This window comes from Coregonus clupeaformis, unplaced genomic scaffold (assembly GCF_020615455.1).
Source record: "Coregonus clupeaformis isolate EN_2021a unplaced genomic scaffold, ASM2061545v1 scaf0159, whole genome shotgun sequence".
Lineage (NCBI taxonomy): Eukaryota > Metazoa > Chordata > Actinopteri > Salmoniformes > Salmonidae > Coregonus > Coregonus clupeaformis.
The window spans coordinates 483,981-505,617 of NW_025533614.1; the positions used below are offsets into that span (position 1 = coordinate 483,981).

Sequence of the window (21,637 nt, forward strand, 5' to 3'; positions counted from 1 at the left end):
ATAACAGAATCTTGTCACCATGTGAGCTTGAGAGAATCTAAAATCTGAAAAGAAAATGACATGGAGAAGATTAAACTGGATGTGGGTTCCAAGACCTTTAATCTGTTTATGGTGGCCAGTGTGGCCAAGTTCTTTTCAGATCATTGTCCCACAACAACAAAAGCAGGTTTTCATTGAATTTGGCAAGATTGCTGTGCTGTGGTGTGCTAGTAAGAGGACAAAGCAAATGTTCCTGTTAAAATACAGTGCCATCAGAAAGTATTCATACCCCTTGACGTACTCAACATTTTGTTATGTTATAGCCCGAATTCAAAAAGGATTAAATGGCATTTTTTTCACACACATCTACACACAATATCCCATAATGACGAAGTGAAAACATGTTTTTAGACATTTTTGCAAATGCATTGAAAATTAAATACAGAAATATCACATTTACATTAGTATTCACACCACTGAGTCAATACATGTTAGAATCACCTTTGGCAGCGATTACAGCTTTGAGTCTTTCTGGGTAAATCTTTAAGAACATTGCACACCTGGATAGTACAATATTGCCCATTATTCTTCTCAGAATTCTTCAAACTCTGTCAAATTGGTTGTTGATCATTTCAAATCTTGCCATAGATTTCTAAGCAGATTTAAGTCAAAACTGTAACTCGGACACTCAGGAACATTCACTGTATTCTTGGTAAGCAACTCCAGTGTATATTTGGCCTTGAGTTTTAGGTTATTGTCCTGCTGAAAGGTAAATTCATCTCCCAGTGTCTGGTGGAAAGCAGACTGAACCAGGTTTTCCTCTAGAATTTTGCCTGTGCTTAGCTGTCACACTCTGGCTCCGGGACTGTGTGTTAGAGCCAGGGTGTATTTCATTTGGTGGTGTTGGGTTGGGTGAGTTTCATTTGTTTGTGTTTTTGGTGATTGGTTAATGACTCCCAATCGGAGGTAACGAGTGTCAGCTGTCGGCTCGTTATCTCTGATTGGGAGCCATATATATTCTGTGTGTTTTCTCCTGTGTTTTGTGGGTTATTGTTCCGTGTTCAGTCGTGTCACTGAGGACTTCATTATCGTCATTTGTTGTTTTTTCGTGGTTGCTTTATAAATAAAGTCATCATGTTCACTCCACGCGCTGCGTATTGGTCCGCTCCTTCAGACGATCTTGACAGAATAACCCACCAAAAAAGGACCAAGCAGCGCGTCCAGGAGCAAAGGGTCTGGACATGGGAGGAACTGTTGGACGGTAAAGGGTCCTGGACGTGGGAAGAAATCCTGGACGGCATGGATCGCCGTCCATGGAGCGAAACAGAGGAGAGGCGACGGAGAGAGGAGCAACGGCGTCGGCAGAGCCAACGTCGGAAGGACGAGAGGCAACCCCAAGAAATTTTTTGGGGGGCACATGGCTTGGGCGACGGAGCAGCAGGAGGCTGCCACAAGGCAGAGTCAGAGGGCTGCCAGGTTAAGGGGGCTGACGGAGGCAGAGAAGGGACGGATTCAGTGGGCTACCAGGTCAAGGGGGCTACTGGGTAAAGCAGGGAAGGAAGGTGTTGAGGCACGGCGTGAGGTACTGGGGTGTGTAACCAGTTCGGTCCGGCCCGTTCCTAGTCCCGAGGTGCAGCCAGTAGTGTGTGTTCCCCGTACGGTACGGCCTGTTCCGGTCCCTCGCACTAAGTGTAAGGTGCGCGTCGCCAGCCCGGTTCGGCCTGTTCCTGCCATACGCACCAAGTATGCGGTGCGCGTCGCCAGCTCAGCCCGGCCTGTTCCTACTCCACGCACCAGGGATACGGTGCGCCGCCAGCCCAGCCCGGCCTGTTCCTACTCCACGCACCAGGGATACGGTGCGCTTCGCCAGCCCAGCCCGGCCTGTTCCTACTCCACGCACCAGGGATACGGTGCGCTCGCCAGCCCGGCCCGGCCTGTTCCGGCCACTCGCACCAGGGATACGGTGCGCGTCGCCAGCCCCGCCCGGCCTGTTCCTGCTCTCCGCACTAGGCGTGAGGTGAGTCCCCAGGGTCCAGCATGCCCTGTTCCGGCTCCCCGCACTAGGCGTTATGGGAGTCCCCAGGGTCCAGCATGCCCTGTTCCGACTCCCCGCACTAGCCCTGAGATGCGTGTCCTCAGCCCGGTACCTCCAGTTCCGGCACCACGCACCAGGCCTACGATGCGCCTCAGACAGCCAGAGTCTGCCGTCTGCCCAACAGGGCCTGAACTGTCCGTCTGCCCAACAGGGCCTGAACTGTACGTCTGCCCAACGCCGTCTGAACTGCCCGTCTGCCCAACGGGGCCTGAACTGTCCGTCTGCCCAACGCCGTCTGAACTGCCCGTCTGCCCAACGCCGTCTGAACTGTCCGTCTGCCAAGCGCCGCAGGAACTGCCCGTCTGTACTGAGCCTGCAAAGCCGCCCGTCTGCCATGAGCCTTCAGAGCCGTCCGCCAGACCGGAGCCGCTAGAGCTCTCCGCCAGACCGGAGCAGCCAGAGCCTTCCGCCAGACAGGATCAGCCAGAGCCCTCCGCCAGACAGGATCAGCCAGAGCCTTCCGCCAGACAGGATCAGCCAGAGCCCTCCGCCAGACAGGATCAGCCAGAGCCTTCCGCCAGACAGGATCAGCCAGAGCCTTCCGCCAGACAGGATCAGCCAGAGCCTTCCGCCAGACAGGATCAGCCAGAGCCGTCCGCCAGACAGGATCAGCCAGAGCCTTCCGCCAGCCATGAGCAGCCAGATCCGTCAGCCAGCCATGAACAGCCTGATCCGTCAGTCGGCCATGAGCAGCCAGATCCGTCAGCCAGCCACGAGCAGCCAGATCCGTCAGCCAGCCATGAGCAGCCAGATCCGTCAGCCAGCCATGAGCCGTCCAGCCAGGATCCGCCAGAGCCGTCCAGCCAGGATCCGCCAGAGCCGTCCCAGCCGGGATCCGCCAGAGCCGTCCAGCCGGGATCCGCCAGAGCCGTCCAGCCGGGATCCACCAGCCAACCAGGATCCGCCAGAGCCAGCCAGCCAGGATCCGCCATTTAGTCAGGTGCTGCCCCTTAGCTCGGTGTTGCTCCTTATCCTGGTGCTGTCCCTTATCCTGGTGCTGTCCCTTAGCCTGGTACTGCCCCTTAGTCCGGTACTGCCCCTTAGTCCGGTACTGCCCCGTAGTCCGGTACTGCCCCTTAGTCCGATGCTGCCCCTTAGTCCGGTGTTGCCCCTTAGTCCAGGTGGGGTTAGTTGGAGGGTGGTCATTGGGAGGAGGCTACCGAAGCAGGTTGTGACTGCGGTGGGGTGGGGATCACGACCGGGGCCAGAGCCGCCACCGGGGACAGACGCCCACCCAGACCCTCCCCTAGACTGTATGCTGGTGCGCCCGGAGTGCGCACCTTTAGGGGGGGGTACTGTCACACTCTGGCTCCGGGACTGTGTGTTAGAGCCAGGGTGTATTTCATTTGGTGGTGTTGGGTTGGGTGAGTTTCATTTGTTTGTGTTTTTGGTGATTGGTTAATGACTCCCAATCGGAGGTAACGAGTGTCAGCTGTCGGCTCGTTATCTCTGATTGGGAGCCATATATATTCTGTGTGTTTTCTCCTGTGTTTTGTGGGTTATTGTTCCGTGTTCAGTCGTGTCACTGAGGACTTCATTATCGTCATTTGTTGTTTTTTCGTGGTTGCTTTATAAATAAAGTCATCATGTTCACTCCACGCGCTGCGTATTGGTCCGCTCCTTCAGACGATCTTGACATTAGCTCCATTCAGTTTATTTTATTTCCTTAAAAACTCCCCAGTCCTTAATGATTACAAGCATACCCATAACATGATGCAGCCACATTAAACATTTCGAAAAACATATTATACAATATTATTGGGTATTGTGTGTAGATCAGTGAAACAAATTCTCAATTTAATCAATTTTAAACTCAGGATGTAACAACAAAATGTGAAAAAGGTCAAGGGTTGTGAATACTTTCTGTAAGTGCATATGGAAAGATATACAGTACTGAGGGGGTATGCTAAGCTTGTCTTTTTGAAAATGTACATACAATATGAATGATGAATGTCTAATAGTCTTCAAATTGGGATATTGTCAGCAAAAATAAAGAGATCCCATCTAAACATTTCTACCACATCTGTGGATTGAAAATACCCAATGGACAGCTAATAATAGAAGTGCATTACAAACCAACAAAAGTGACAGCATTTCAGACTTCTTAATGGAGCAAAAGAGAAACTGTCATTATTCTGGAAATTATGATGTGCTATTATCATAGTTAGAAAATTCACAAGCTCCTGTCGATCACCTGAAGGAAACACGGTGTGCTGTGATGGACCCATTTTGAAATATCTTGACTTGACACATTTAACAATGCAGAGGAAAATAGTCCACTTAGTCAAGCGACACAGAAATTCACATTTCCAATGCCGTGCATAAGGAACATTTGTATTACATTATTCAAAATAGATTTAATCAAAGTGAATAGGGTTTAGGAATCACAGTGTTATTAGCCTACTATCTAGCTATTTACTGCAGTTTGTTGTTCAATTCATCTCTGCAAATCAGTTGGATTGCACATTGATGAATAACATTAATGTATATCATTTCACATGTATATGAACAATTCACCAATACAAGTCAGACATCCATTTTCCTCCATGTATTACAGATGAACAGATAACAGCAGACACCCTTTTCTGGGGGCTTCAGTTCATTCTACCATTTGGACACATTCAGGTTACTGCCTACTACGAGAGGAGAGGACTGTGTTCATTATGCTCTTACACAGGCCAGGTTTGCCAGGTGCGAGATCATTAAATCAACAAGCGTAGCTAAGGCCAAGATTTAAGAGCATTAATTCAAATGATAGTGTTCATAGAAAGGTGCAAGAGCTCCTGCACCTGGGGTGAATGACAACAACCATTTGAATCACTGGAATAAACAGGAATGATCAGACCATGTGGTGGAATCAGTAGCTAACAATGATAACAACCCATACAGTGGGGGAAAAAAGTATTTAGTCAGCCACCAATTGTGCAAGTTCTCCCACTTAAAAAGATGAGAGAGGCCTGTAATTTTCATCATAGGTACACGTCAACTATGACAGACAAAATTAGATTTTTTTTCTCCAGAAAATCACATTGTAGGATTTTTAATGAATTTATTTGCAAATTATGGTGGAAAATAAGTATTTGGTTAATAACAAAAGTTTCTCAATACTTTGTTATATACCCTTTGTTGGCAATGACACAGGTCAAACGTTTTCTGTAAGTCTTCACAAGGTTTTCACACACTGTTGCTGGTATTTTGGCCCATTCCTCCATGCAGATCTCCTCTAGAGCAGTGATGTTTTGGGGCTGTCGCTGGGCAACACAGACTTTCAACTCCCTCCAAAGATTTTCTATGGGGTTGAGATCTGGAGACTGGCTAGGCCACTCCAGGACCTTGAAATACTTCTTACGAAGCCACTCCTTCGTTGCCCGGGCGGTGTGTTTGGGATCATTGTCATGCTGAAAGACCCAGCCACGTTTCATCTGCAATGCCCTTGCTGACGGAAGGAGGTTTTCACTCAAAATCTCACGATACATGGCCCCATTCATTCTTTCCTTTACACGGATCAGTCGTCCTGGTCCCTTTGCAGAAAAACAGCCCCAAAGCATGATGTTTCCACCCCCATGCTTCACAGTAGGTATGGTGTTCTTTGGATGCAACTCAGCATTCTTTGTCCTCCAAACACGACGAGTTGAGTTTTTACCAAAAAGTTATATTTTGGTTTCATCTGACCATATAACATTCTCCCAATCCTCTTCTGGATCATCCAAATGCACTCTAGCAAACTTCAGACGGGCCTGGACATGTACTGGCTTAAGCAGGGGGACACGTCTGGCACTGCAGGATTTGAGTCCCTGGCGGCGTAGTGTGTTACTGATGGTAGGCTTTGTTACTTTGGTCCCAGCTCTCTGCAGGTCATTCACTAGGTCCCCCCGTGTGGTTCTGGGATTTTTGCTCACCGTTCTTGTGATCATTTTGACCCCACGGGGTGAGATCTTGCGTGGAGCCCCAGATCGAGGGAGATTATCAGTGGTCTTGTATGTCTTCCATTTCCTAATAATTGCTCCCACAGTTGATTTCTTCAAACCATTCAGTCTTCCCAGCCTGGTGCAGGTCTACAATTTTGTTTCTGGTGTCCTTTGACAGCTCTTTGGTCTTGGCCATAGTGGAGTTTGGAGTGTGACTGTTTGAGGTTGTGGACAGGTGTCTTTTATACTGATAACAAGTTCAAACAGGTGCCATTAATACAGGTAACGAGTGGAGGACAGAGGAGCCTCTTAAAGAATAAGTTACAGGTCTGTGAGAGCCAGAATTCTTGCTTGTTTGTAGGTGACCATATACTTATTTTCCACCATAATTTGCAAATAAATTCATTAAAAAATCCTACAATGTGATTTTCTGGATTTTTTTTCCTCAATTTGTCTGTCATAGTTGACGTGTACCTATTATTAAAATTACAGGCCTCTCTCATCTTTTTAAGTGGGAGAACTTGCACAATTGGTGGCTGACTAAATACTTTTTTCCCCCACTGTAATACATGCCTGTCTTAGTGTGTCAGAGAGCCCACATGCTGCTGATAGATTTCACAGTCCTACAGGTCATTGGTCAGTGAAAATGCCTCTAGGGTGTCATAACAGGGTGTAGCAGCCTGGTCACTCTCCTGCCACCCCCACGTTCGGAGAGGTCCCTGGCTACACTCAGGCCTGTTTATCAATGCAGGGCTGTGGTTCCTATGGCAACAGTGCCAACCTTGGCTCAGCCGGGGAGGTAACGCTAGAGCTGGTGTGGCCAAGCTGAGAGCTGTGCCGTGATATACAACCACTTAGTACTAATGCTGTAGCTCATTTAGCGACACAAGACCACAGAGCAGGAGTCAACTGGGTAACAAGTAGCAACAGAAAAGGTGCTGTGTTGAGAATACTTCTCAGATGTATGATAGGATACAGACGACAGCATTAAAGCATTGAAAGTGTGGTTCAAGCTTGTGTTACACAATCTCTAGGTGACAACTCAGCAGAGTTTAACCATGACAGTCTTATTAATGAGAAATCAGAACATATTTCCAGGACAAGGTGGACTAGTGAATCTACTGAGGCTTGGGTTATCTGTCTCCTGGCTACGGGGGTAGTACATCATGAGTAATGCCAGTGTCAGGAATGGCCTTCTGCCTGAAAGGTTGGTGAGGGGAAAACACTGCTGGAGCTGAGTTTTAACAAGTGCTGTCTGAGAGGACCATAAATCAGATTGTCCAGAGCTGCCTGGCTGCCTTGCCTGCATCCTGCCAACACCAGACCTGAGGTGTCAGGGAGCAGAGTGGAACAGCCAGGATGGGTGGGAGGGAGAGCTCTGCAACAACAGTAAACAACTGTCCGAAAACAACCGATATGCGTTCAGGTGTCAGGACACTGACAATTCCTAGGCAACAGACAAATGCATGTGGCCCAGGTAAAAAAGGGTTTCTTCACTGAGTGAGCAGCACAGTATAAAGCATACTAGAGTTGTGTTTCTGGAGGGGTGTTCATTTCCTGGAGTGCTGTGAAAGACTGACTGGTTTGGAGGAGCAGGATACAGCTGGTTGATGTGCATCTCCAGGGGGGAGCTTTGTGCATTCTCCAGCTGCATTCCTCTAATAGCCCCCTCAACTTCACTATGGACCTCTCCAGGACTACACTTGACTCACGGCACAGGAGAGAATTGCCTCTGTGATGCTCAGGGCATTCAGGAATAGTTTGTAGTAATTGAAGTCTGTGGCTTCAAAGCCGCTCTTCAAAGCAGAGGAAGAAAATAAAAGACAGAAACACATGGCCTTTCTCCAAGGCAAGGGCCTTATAGGTAAACTTGCTTTTCATTGTGCAACCCCATTTGATATAATGCTTTGCAAAACAAATCGGAGTCTAGAGACATTAAGAGGCTGTGGAGAACAAAAGGATATCCCCTGGTCAGGATGTCACGGGGAGATGGTGCATGAGTTCCCTGATGACCACTGTGGAACAGAAGGAAGAGGACAATACCAAACAATCACAGCAAGGCCCCTGGCTACACTGGGGCTGTATGATGAATGTTGCTTTCATAGAATGGCCACAACACAGGTAATAAGATTCACATTGCTTGGAGAAGACATGGCCAACTCATCTATTTCCCCCTCTGGGTCTGGTATTGTTTCCAAGCAGTACAGTAGGATCATAAACAAGATTGACTATTAGGGCTGAGCTTTAGTGTGAGCAATGCTGTAAAATGTTACAACACTGAAGCCTCCTTCAAACCTCTCCCTCTCACAACACTATCCTCCACTATCCCTTGCATTCTCATTAACCTTCTCTCTCTCTCTCTCTCTCTCTCTCTCTCTCTCTCTCTCTCTCTCTCTCTCTCTCTCTCTCTCTCTCTCTCTCTCTCTCTCTCTCTCTCTCTCTCTCTCTCTCTCTCTCTCTCTCTCTCTCTCTCTCTCTCTCTCTCTCTCTCTCTCTCTGCCCGTACACTCTCTCACCCTCTTCTGCGGTACCAGCTGCAGTCTTGTCATGATTAGCAGAGTAGTTTTGCTCCGGACAGTGAGGAGTCTGCAGACGTCTCAGTCAGGTGATACAGACCACGTAGTTAGTATGTTATTACATCTTATGATGAGTATGGAGCAGCAGGTACTAATCTCCCTGACTTTCTAGATAACACTTTTCCATGCTGTGACAGCATAAGGCAAAACACACCTCACAACCAAAACATGACTCTCTGTGTGGTGGAGGCTTCCAGAAAGAGAACATGTGTTCTGAAGAGCCCTCTTGGGGGAGAAGTGAACAGCAGAGACAGTTTAATAAGAGCCATGTCCAGGGGGGGTCAGGCTGGTAGTAATCAAAGCAGGAATGGTGGTTCTGCACTCAGGTGACAGATCTCAATTCATCACGCATCACATTATGTCTCCTGATGGAAAGGGACCATATGGATAGGTCGGTCATATCTCTCTGACCAACTCAGGCCTGCACTATTGTTGCACACCGAGAGCAATATCATTGTCAATAGCATTACAAGTACATCCAGTCCCCAGAGTAAAATTATTGTAGGTTTAATTGTGTTCTTATTAACAGACAATAGACACAGAGAATAAAAGAAGAAGAGTATTTTTAGAGTTGGCCAGCAAGGTAAAACACTTCCTGTCTTATCACACTATAAACACTGGCTCTGCCTTATACCGTTAAATGAGGAGGGCAATGTAGGACTTGCAGAAGCAAGACTTATTGACATACATACCTTTGTCAACACTCTGAAAGCCTGTAAGTCAATAATCCACAACATTTTTCTAATGGCCAGATCTAAGATGGGGAAGCCTTTTAGAAAAGTCAAATTTACCAACTCAAAATAGCTGACATGCTAGGATAGCATTTATTCCACTGACTGTAATTGCCTGTCATTATTTTGTTGATTTCAAGTTTCTTCTGATGACTGATTTCGAAGACAGTGACCTCAAGGCAAATACTGATAATTATTTCCTAATAAAAAATTGATTGGGAAAAAATTATCACTTATTATTGTATGTCATATAAGTGTGATACATCTGTAATTAGGGATTTCAATTCCTCAATCACTTTCTTTCCTATTCTGGTATGATCATTAAAAGGTGCCACCCTCCCTGGCATGACTTTGCAGAACGCTGTGGATGGATCAACTTCTGAAACCATGACAACCATGCAGAATAGTGGGGAGTCAGTCTGTCACTTTCCCACCACAATGCCTGATAGGATCAAAAGGAAAAACAAGAAACCAAGCTAACAAGGATCTATACTGAACAAAAATATAAACGCAACATGTAAAGTGTTGGTCCAATGTTTCATGAGCTGAAATGAAATATCCCAGAAATATGCACAAAAAGCTAATTTCTCTGAAATGTTGTGGACAAATTTGTTTACATCCCTGTTATTGAGCATTTCTCCCTTGCCAAGATAATCCATCCACCTGACAGGTGTGGCATATCAAGAAGCTGATTAAACAGCATGATCATTACATAGGTGCACCTTGTGCTGTGGACAATAAAAGGCCACTCTAAAATGTGCAGTTTTGTCACACAACACAATGCCACAGATGTCTCAAGCTTTGAGGAAGCATACAATTGGAATGCCGACTGCAGGAATGTCCACCAGAGCTGTTGCCAGAAAATGTAAAGTTCATTTCTCTACCATAAGCCACCTCCAACGTCATTTTAGAGTATTTGGCTGTATGTCCAACTGGCCTCACAACTGCAGACCACGTGTAACCACACCAGCCCAGGACCTCCACATCCAGCTTCTTCACCTGCGGGATTGTCTGAGACCAGCCACCCGGACAACTGATGACACTGAGGAGTATTTCTGTCTGTAATAAAGCCCTTTTGTGGGGGAAAAACTAATTCTGATTGGCTGGGCCTGGTTCCCAAGTGGGTGGGTCTATGCCCTCCCAGGCCCACCCATGGCTGTGCCCCTGCCCAGTCATGTAAAATCTATACATTAGGGCCTAATGAATTTATTTAAATTGACTGATTTCCTTATATGAACTGTAACTCTGTAAAATTGTTGAAATTGTTGCATGTTGCATTTATAATTTTGTTCAGTATAAAATACATCTTGTCCTCTATTCATTGCTTTCTGTCTTCAAGCAAGTCAGAGGTGGCTGTTCAACCAAGGCTGCTTTCTGAACACAATCTAGCCCATTTATTAAATGTCCTCTTGTTAACAGTACACTCTTAGAAAAAAAGGTGCAATCTAGAACCAATAAGGGTTCTTCGGCTGTCTCCATAGGAGAACCCTTTGAAGAACCATTTTTGGTTCCAGGTATATCCCTTTTGGTTCCAGGTAGAACCCTTTTCACAGAGGGTTCTACCTGGAACCCAAAAGAGTTCTACCTGGAAATAAAACAGGTTCTCCTATGGGTACAGCCAAATAACCCTTTTGCAACACTTTTTTATAAGAGTGTACTGTACAGAATCATATACCAAACTAGCACTGCTTAACACTCTCTACATTTTAATAAACTTAATTTTTGGAGTTTCTATCGTTTTTTGAAGGTCTTCATGAACATTCTTTGATTACAGGCAAAATTCCCTTGTTAAAGAATGTAGGGCACATTGAGTAGAAGCCAAAATCAAGGAGGGAGTGAAAAAGTCTCTGAGTCATCTGGTGGGCACCAGGTCCATGTTAAAATAGGTGGAGGGTTTTTCTAACAAGAAATAATGTATATAATCAAACATATAGTCCCCTACTATTCAAACAGGCTTTCCTCGCACTCCTCTCTCTGCTGGAAATGCTAATTATTCTGTAACTTCAAAACCGGAATGACGCAAGAACATGTTTGCAGGCAGCAAATTTCAGCTCCAAAATTAAGCAAAGAAAGGATGGCATTTATTTTTATCGTCAAGTGCACACAACCAAAACTTTACTTCTGCTTTTAACCCAACCCCTCTGAATCAGAGAGGTCGGCTCGGTGATTTGAACTGGCCACCTGAACAACACAATGTAAATCAATCAAATTACATGACACACTGTATCCCCTTGACTGTTTCTACTCAAATAACATGTCAGCCTTACCAGAAAAACTGGAATGGATCAATGAAATGTACAGTAACCTAAGTGTCACAGACATTGGATTGAAAGGACAGAAATAATTCAATTTGTCTATTCATTCTTTCACTTGAGACAGATTTAGGTGAATATCTGTATATATACTGTATATCTGTATAAAGAAATAACTGAGTGGAGGTAAACACCAGTAATATGAAAGGAGAGGAAAAGCTCTGGAAAGCCTTTCACTATTTTATAAGCAGGGGATCTTGTGAATAATGAAACCACCTATCTTCTACCTCATAGCAGCAGGACTGTAGTCTCAATAAATGACTCTATGCCCCTCTGTGCTGTGCTGCCTGCTAACCACTAGCAATTCCACTAGCAAGTCCACAGAAATAACAGAATGTGTTGAAACACCCAAATGTCACATTTGTGTTTCTTTACAAACAGATTTGGTGACGGTGTAGAAACAGAAAGAGGAAGACAGAAACCCAGAGAAATGCACAGGCAGAGATGGAGAGGAGGGATTGATGATTGGTACATTGGAATTAATGTGGGCGTGAATGTGAACGTCGCCTAACTACAGCCATCAAAACAACGGCCCACCTGCCATCTGTGGGCCGAAACAACGTCCACTAACAGCTGAACAGTGACAAACAACAGATGACACTCCATCCAAGACGTTTCCATACCACCTTCTCTAAGACTTCCCTACCCATCTGTTAGTTGGCTGTACAGTAGACCTGCCAGTCAAAGACATCATGCCAGATGTGTTCAGGGAAATGTCCCTGCCCACCAGCTGTCCCCTTACCTCCTCCAGTGCCCACAGGGAGTCCACCACAGGTTTGATCTTCTTCTGGTTGTATAGGGAGAAGAGTTTCTCCACCACCGTCTTCACCTGCCCACACCTGCCCTGCTTGAACAGGAGGTTGAGCAGCGAGAATCCAGCGATGACCTTGTTCTCCTCGTAGAGTTTAATAGGGTTCACCTTCTCAACCTGCCACCACTGGGGAGTCAAACCAGAGACACACACATCACTCTCCCCAATAACTCATTTGTATTTCATTTACCATGTAAGTAATGAATGTTCAATAAATATTAAACAGACTGTTCCATTCTTTAAACTCAGTGACAGACTCAGCATTTCTGACTCACAGATTTTGCAAGGCTGAAGAAACTCTTTGTTTCCCCAGTCACCATGTTTGATGAGCCTGAAAACACAAAAACAAAGACACAAGCTTATAGAGAGAGACAGGGTGGCGGTGTTAACTGTTGGGCTGAAGTGAAGGGTGAACAGTAAAGAGCCTAGAGGTGATGAGGGGTTATTGTGGGGGAGGAGTGGTTGTCTCTTTTAGATCTGGCAGAGCGTGTCCTGGCACAGCTCATGAAATCTGTTCACCGTCATACCATTAATTGATTCATGCCGCACTAGTGTTACAACTCCACGACTGTCATACTGACAGGAACTCTAATTCTACATGATCTGAAACACAAGAAGAATCTTGTAATTAAACAATTCAGATGTGGACAAAAGCCAAAGGCAGTAAAATAAATGCAGGTGTTATTTTTTAATCAATTTTAATTAACCAAAATTTCACACTGAATCACAACGCACGCCTAGTTTTCAATGAGGTTCAAGCAGTCGCTTAAATTCTGTCCAGATTGACTATTGAGTAGATGGAGGGATATTACCTAGAAATAATAGGATCATCTGTATTCTAAGTGTCATTTACATTTACATTTTAGTCATTTAGCAGACGCTCTTATCCAGAGCGACTTACAGGAGCCTTAGACGAGGTGAAAATCTGAAGAGCTTGAGCCTATATATTACAAGACATTTTAATGATATTTGTGGTCTAAGCTATGTCATAGGAAACAGTGCCTTCAGAAAGTATTCACACACCTTGACTTTTTCCACATTTTGTTGTGTTTCAGCCTAAATTTTAAATGGATTAAATTGATATTTTTCGTCACTGGTCTAAACACAATAAAGTACCCCATAATGTCAAAGTGGAATGATGTTTTTCCTTTTTGTAATTTTTTGTAATTAAAAATGAAAAGTATTCAACCCCTTCGTTATGGCAAGCTTAAATAAGTTTAGGAGTAAAAATTTGCTTAACAAGTCAAACACACTATATATACAGAAATATGTGGACATCCCTTCAAATTAGTGGATTCGGCTATTTCAGCCACACCCGCTGCTGACAGGTGTATAAAATCGAGCACACAGCCATGCAATCTCCACAGACAAACATTGGCAGTAGAATGGCCTTACTGAAGAGCTCAGTGACTTTCAACGTGGCACCGTCATAGGATGCCACCTTTCCAACAAGTCGTTTCGTCAAATTTCTACCCTGCTAGAGCTGCCCCGGTCAACTATAAGTGCTATATGTGTAAATGTCTATGAGCAACAACGGCTCAGACATGAAGTGGTAGGCCATACAAGCTCACAGAACGGGACTGCCAAGTGCTGAAGCAAGTAAAAATCGTCCTCGGTTGCAACACTCACTACCGAGTGCCAAACTGCCTCTGGAAGCAACGTCGGCACAAGAACTGTTCATCGGGAGCTTCATGAAATGGGTTTACATGGCCGAGCAGCCACACACAAGCCTAATATCACCATGTGCAATGCCAAGCGTCGGCTGGAGTGGTGTAAAGCTCGCCACCATTGGACTCTGGAGCAGTGGAAACGCGTTCTCTGGTGATGAAGCACGCTTCACCATCTTGCCGTCCGACTGACAAATCTGGGTTTGGCGGATGCCAGGAGAACGCTACCTGCCCGAATGCATAGTCCCAACTGTAAAGTTTGGTGGAGGAGGAATAATGGTCTGGGGCTGTTTTTCATGGTTCGGGCTAGGCCCCTTAGTTACAGTGAAGGGAAATCTTAACGCTACAGCATACAATAAAATTCTAGACGATTCTGTGCTTCCAACTTTGTGGCAACAGTTTGGGGAAGGCCCTTTCCTGTTTCAGCATGACAATGCCCCCATGTACAAAGCGAGGTCCATACAGACTGCGAGCCAGGCCCAATCGCCCAACATCAGTGCCCAACCTCACTAATGCTCTTTTGGCTGAATGGAAGCAAGTCGCCGCAGCAATGTTCCAACATCTAGTGGAAAGCCTTCCCAGAAGAGTGGAGGTTGTTATAGCAGCAAAGGGTGGACCAACTCCATATTAATACCCATGATTTTGGAATGAGATGTTCGACGAGCAGGTGTCCACATACTTTTGGTCATGTAGTGTAAGTAGTTGCATAGACTCTGTGTGCAATAATAGTTTTTAATAGGATTTTTGAATGACTATCTCATCTCTGTACCCCACACATACAATTACAGTGGGGGAAAAAAGTATTTAGTCAGCCACCAATTGTGCAGGTTTTCCCACTTAAAAAGATGAGAGAGGCCTGTAATTTTCATCATAGGTACACGTCAACTATGACAGACAAAATGAGAAAAAAAAAACCAGAAAATCACATTGTAGCATTTTTTATGAATTTATTTGCAAATTATGGTGGAAAATAAGTATTTGGTCAATAACAAAAGTTTCTCAATACTTTGTTATATACCCTTTGTTGGCAATGACACAGGTCAAACGTTTTCTGTAAGTCTTCACAAGGTTTTCACACACTGTTGCTGGTATTTTGGCCCATTCCTCCATGCAGATCTCCTCTAGAGCAGTGATGTTTTGGGTCTGTCGCTGGGCAACACGGACTTTCAACTCCCTCCAAAGATTTTCTATGGGGTTGAGATCTGGAGACTGGCTAGGCCACTTCAGGACCTTGAAATGCTTCTTACGAAGCCACTCCTTCGTTGCCCGGGCGGTGTGTTTGGGATCATTGTCATGCTGAAAGACCCAGCCACGTTTCATCTTCAATGCCCTTGCTGATGGAAGGAGGTTTTTATTCAAAATCTCACGATACATGGCCCCATTCATTCTTTCCTTTACACGGATCAGTCGTCCTGGTCCCTTTGCAGAAAAACAGCCCCAAAGCATGATGTTTCCACCCCCATGCTTCACAGTAGGTATGGTGTTCTTTGGATGCAACTCAGCATTCTTTGTCCTCCAAACATGACGAGTTGAGTTTTTACCAAAAGGTTCTATTTTGGTTTCATCTGACCATATGACATTCTCCCAATCCTCTTCTGGATCATCCAAATGCACTCTAGCAAACTTCAGACGGGCCTGGACATGTACTGGCTTAAGCAGGAGGACACGTCTGGCACTGCAGGATTTGAGTCCCTGGCGGCGTAGTGTGTTACTGATGGTAGGCTTTGTTACTTTGGTCCCAGCTCTCTGCAGGTCATTCACTAGGTCCCCCCGTGTGGTTCTGGGATTTTTGCTCACCGTTCTTGTGATCATTTTGACCCCACGGGGTGAGATCTTGCGTGGAGCCCCAGATCGAGGGAGATTATCAGTGGTCTTGTATGTCTTCCATTTCCTAATAATTGCTCCCACAGTTGATTTCTTCAAACCAAGCTGCTTACCTATTGCTGATTCAGTCTTCCCAGCCTGGTGCAAGTCTACAATTTTGTTTCTGGTGTCCTTTGACAGCTCTTTGGTCTTGGCCATAGTGGAGTTTGGAGTGTGACTGTTTGAGGTTGTGGACAGGTGTCTTTTATACTGATAACAAGTTCAAACAGGTGCCATTAATACAGGTAACGAGTGGAGGACAGAGGAGCCTCTTAAAGAAGAAGTTACAGGTCTGTGAGAGCCAGAAATCTTGCTTGTTTGTAGGTGACCAAATACTTATTTTCCACCATCATTTGCAAATTAATTAATTAAAAATCATACAATGTGATTTTCTGGATTTCTTTTTCTCAATTTGTCTGTCATAGTTGACGTGTACCTATGATGAAAATTACAGGCCTCTCTCATCTTTTTAAGTGGGAGAACTTGCACAATTGGTGGCTGACTAAATACTTTTTCCCCCCACTGTATCTGTAAGGTCCCTCAGTCGAGCAGTGCATTTCAAACACAGATTCAACCACTAAGACCACTTTGCCTCGCAAAGAAGGGCACCTATTGGTAGATGGGTAAACAAATACAATAAAAAGCAGACCTGGAATATCCCTTTGAGCACGGCGAGGTTATTAATTACACTTTGGATGGTGTTTCAATACACCCAGTCACTACAAAGATACAGGCGTCCTTTCTAACTCAGTTGCCGGAGACGAAGGAAACCGCTCAGGGATTTCACCATGACTTTAAAAAAGTTACAGAGTTGAATGGCTGTGAAAGGAAAAAACTGAGGATGGATCAACAAAATTGTAGTTACTCTACAATACTAACCTAATTGACATAGTGAAAAGACATTAAAGTAATACTGCAAAAAATGTGGCAAAGCAATTCACTTTTTGTCCTGAATACAACGTGTTATGTTTGGGGCAAATACAATACAACACATGACCGAGTACTACTCTCCATATTTTCAAGTATAGTGGTGGCTGCATCAAGTTATGGGTATGCTTGTAATTGTTAAGGACTGGAGTTTTTCAGAATACAAAATAAACAGAATGGAGCTAAGCACAGGCAAATCCTACAGGAAAACCTGGTTCAGTCTGCTTTCCACCAGACACTGGGAGATTACTTCACCTTTCAGCAGGACAATAATCTAAAATACAAGGCCAAATCTACACTGGAGTTGCTTACCAAGAAGACTTTGAATGTTCCTGAGTGGCCAAGTTACAGTTTTGACTTAAATCTGCTTGAAAATATATGGGAAGACTTGAAAATGGTTGTCTAGCAATGATCCACAACCAATTTGACAGAGCTTTAAGAATATTTTAAAGAATAATGGGCAAATATTGTACAATCCAGGTTTGCAAAGCTCTTAAGAGACTTACCCAGAAAGACTCACAGTTGTAATTGCTGCCAAATGTGATTCTAACATGTATTGACTCAGGAGTGTGAATACTTATGTAAATGAGATATTTCTGTATTTAATATAATAATATAATATAATATGCCATTTAGCAGACGCTTTTATCCAAAGCGACTTACAGTCATGTGTGCATACACTTTTACATATGGGTGGTCCCAGGGATCGAACCCACTACCCTGGCGTTACAAGCGCCATGCTCTACCAATTGAGCTACAGAGGACCATTTAATTGTGAATAAAATGGCTAACATTTCTAAAAACATGTTTTCACTTTGTCATTGTGGGATATTGTGTGTAGATGGGTGAGAGAAAAAAATCGATTTAATCAATTTTCAATTCAGGCTGTAAACCAACAAAATATGGAATAAGTCATCGGGTGTGAATACTTCTTGAAAGCACTGTATATGTATAGCACAAGTGCAATGGTGCCTAACCTATATACAATACCTGTCAGTAAGTTTGAAATGTTCTAAATAAAAAATGTCACTCAAGATACTTCCAACATTCACAGGCTAATACCACATCATATCTCAAGAGTCTTATGTGTGATACTGGTGGCACAATGTAGCAAATGTATGAGTAGCATCCTGACAGGACACCAACCGTAGAGGATGTAGGTTCCCAGAGGCCTCAGCAGACCGAGGCCTTTACCAGTGTTCTCCCCACACAGACAGTCCAGGACGATGTCCACTCCCTCTGGAGAGATCCTACCAAATACAGGAAATTCAATTAACGAGAATCAACATGTTCCTCATTTACAGACAGCCTCGACTGCAGGCTTCATCAGACGCCTATCAATCTATTAGTCATTCAATGTTTAGTTCAGCTTTCAATACTTAAAATTTATATTTTTAGCAAATACTAAACATTCCACTTTATTGACGTTTCGATCAGCCTTTTGTTCCATCAAATTCCACTCTTGATTTCAAGTGATACAGTATTAAAAATACCTATAAGCATTGGACAGGTTAACCATCAGTGCGATTTTTCATGGCATGACTCACTTGAAAGCACTAATGTGAAAGAAAGAATGAGAGGCATGTTCTGATCAAGGGGTCCTAATGCCTTTCTTTCTGCCTGGTGGCCTGACCGCCTGCTTGGCTAAACTGCTTGGCGGTCTTATGATGCCCATGGCCTTGCCTATTGTAAAAGAGGCGACTTGAGACCAATTTAATTTTGCTTTGCTCTTGATCCTGAGAGGAATGTGGGGCCACAGAGATGAAAGGCTTATTAATCTGCCTCTCCCTCTGATATGGCTGTATTTACTACCATTGTGATATGCAGGCAGACAGTATTCTCCCTCGGTCAATAAGTACTGAGGGGGAACCAAGGATTAGGCTCCTTAAGAAAGGAACTCAAGAGGAAAGCTTGGTTAAATGTATGCATTTATAAAGCACTATCTTCAGAATACATTCAGAATGTGACTATCTGATTGCAATGCTTTAAGCCTCCTGACTGCATGACTCACCTCCAAAACACTATTCCTATTAGACAGTAGATGTGAAGTTAGCCTTGGCATAGAGGGTTATTTTCTGATTGTCTCCTATTGAGGAGGCAGCATCCCTATGGATTGCACTGATTGCCAATCAAACATGTTAATTAGTGATGGGGGACAAAATCCATAGAGTTACATATCGGGATATTATTTTTTTTAGGATATATTGTATCGTTTTGACAATATCGCAATATTATTTTTGCAGTAGTTGTCTGTACCTGCACGAAAAACATCCATAGCTTGTTCTCCATCATCTTTTTAAATAGGGAGCCAATTTGTTTTCAGCACTTTTAGTTCTATGACTGATCAAAACTAATTTTCTCATGACTCTCTTGTCCCTCTGCAGCAGACATATGGTGAGCAATATGTTTGGAACAGACAAGACAACGACATGCAGTGTGATCTGAATGGGGATGGTATTTATGAGGCATCAGGGCTCTCTGCTGATTGGCCCAGCTGTTCCACGTCCCCAGCAGACAGCCTGTTGCAGGTTGCCTTTAGAGAGCCTCTGAGCACTCTGCCCCACACACTGCCGTTGCTCTCGGAGACGAGCTGTGTGTTGCCATGGGGACCGCAGCCACACACGTCCAAATATGGCATCGACTAACATCTGCATCCTCCCTGAGCTCTACATGCTCTGTGTTCTACGTTATCACATTATCATTGTCATTTCATATGTACATATCAAATTGCACATTATAAACCAAAAGAGCTTATTAGTAATTATGTGAAATTATATCTAAACATATTTTAATAAACCTGTAAGATCCAATGAAATTACACATTTGCTAACAAATTAGTCTTATTCATAAAAATTGTGAAGAACAATTACTGCTGCAGTTCTATGTTTATAAGAAACATTTTATACCAATAACTGTTCTTGTAGAACAAAAAACAAACCTTACTTTTTAACTTCTTGTACATAATCAACGTTTCTGTCGAAGAGGTGGGTCACAGAGTCTTTGATGGCTTCATGTTTGAAAGATGAGGCCGTTCCAAACACGGTGACGCTGGGTATAGTGGAGCACAGCTGAGCCACAGCTTGACCCTGAAAAACACCACACAATCCCAGTCAGACTCTTCAAGGCACAGACACTATTACACAAGGCCAATCCAGACAATTACATTTCCACAGGTTATGCATCACAGCTTTACCAACCATAATCCATCTTTGATATGAAAAATAATGATAATAATTATTCTAATCATTCAACACACTAGGTAAAGGCAGTAAATGTTTTCTTGTCCATCTCTACTACAGTATGGTACTAAACAACAGAGTTATATCCTATTGTGCGCATCAGTCTGAAATCTGAGCAGTCGCTCTACTGTATGTTGACAAACTGCAACAGGTTGTTCATGAATTATAGTCTGTAGGAGCATCTCTAGAGCATAATTACATCTCTAGTTCTGTTTAATTATTAAAGCTGGGAATCACAAACTGCTTTCGCTAAAGGGAAATGTGCTACAGGAGCCTGATAATTCAATGTCTTGTAAAAAAGAGTCTGAAGAGTCTGTGTTAATATACTTTAACCAGCACAGCCCAGACAATGTCCATCTCCCACCACAGTCACATCTTTCCTAGATGTCGTTTTCTCAGCCACATCTCACCATCTCCTGTCATGTCCATCTTTAATCATGAATAAAGCATTATGTAAAACAGCATCTGAGCTGCCTGATAATAGCCACAGGCTGTTACCCTCAAGAGCCACCAGAGCTACACACCTTGGCGGTATCTATAGTAACATCACTGATATCATTTCAGGAAATGCTGTGTTTTTCTTTCCACCTCCTCTCGGGCGTTGACTTACCACACCCCCTCCTGCTGAGTGGACCAATACTGACATCCCCTCTCGCAGATTGGCAACCTCAAACAGCATCATGTAGGCAGCCACGAAGTTCATGGAGAAGGCTGCTGCCTCAGGAAAAGTCATATCATCAGGCATGTTATAGACGTAATCCAGCGGTGTGCAAACCACCTCTGCCCAGGCATTGTAATTTACAAAAGCCATAACCCGGTCTCCTATCTGGAGAGAAGAAAGGATCAGCTATAAAATATGTTAAATGCAGATTTGGGAGGTGACATGGTTACAGGTTTGTTTTAGAAATGCACCAACCCTCACATGCTACTCTGACCAATGCATTTCAAAATAGCAACATTAAACATTTCAAACCGTAACAGCAAATCAATATTTTTTGGGGTAAAAATGCAAAGTGAGATCAATATAGTTGTGCTACTAATCCATGACATAATATCTGTAACATACTGTGATCTGGATACACTGACCTCAAATCCCTTTGTGTTTTCTCCCATCGCCTCCACTATTCCAGAACATTCAAATCCAGGGACAAGTGGAGTTTTCGGAGGATTGTCAATATTCCCTTGACGCACCATAAGGTCCAGGAAGTTCAAGCCACTGCAACAGTAAATGTCTCATTGATATTAACATCACAATCAAGCAAAGTTATTTATTTTTAACTTAGGTGATTGGAGAAGACACAATATTGCATGATGGTCATTTTCACTATTTGATCAAATATGTTAATAAATAAATGCCTTAGCAGTCATAAGTTCACAACACAAACTGTCTGACATCTACAAACCCATGCTTGAATTCCAGACTATTAAAAGGGCCTACAGTTCCAAGGCCATGGTGATTCACATGCACTGAACAACAAATAGCTCATCTGTGATACAGTATATCTGTAACAGCCTCCCTTTTATGGAAA

At 44.0% G+C, this 21,637-nt stretch overlaps 1 protein-coding gene across 1 annotated transcript in view; it reads right to left on the reverse strand.

Moving 5' to 3' along the window:
* Positions 1 to 21,637, reverse strand: part of LOC121555740 (synaptic vesicle membrane protein VAT-1 homolog-like) — a 36,425-nt gene that overhangs the window by 13,752 nt on the left and 1,036 nt on the right. Inside the window, exons 2-7 of the mRNA XM_041869571.2 lie at positions 21,195 to 21,324; positions 20,719 to 20,934; positions 19,813 to 19,955; positions 18,016 to 18,119; positions 12,688 to 12,743; positions 12,344 to 12,538 (exon numbers count right to left, since the gene is read on the reverse strand). Coding sequence (XP_041725505.1) covers positions 12,344 to 12,538; positions 12,688 to 12,743; positions 18,016 to 18,119; positions 19,813 to 19,955; positions 20,719 to 20,934; positions 21,195 to 21,324 — 844 coding nt within the window. The remainder of the gene's footprint in view (positions 1 to 12,343; positions 12,539 to 12,687; positions 12,744 to 18,015; positions 18,120 to 19,812; positions 19,956 to 20,718; positions 20,935 to 21,194; positions 21,325 to 21,637) is intronic.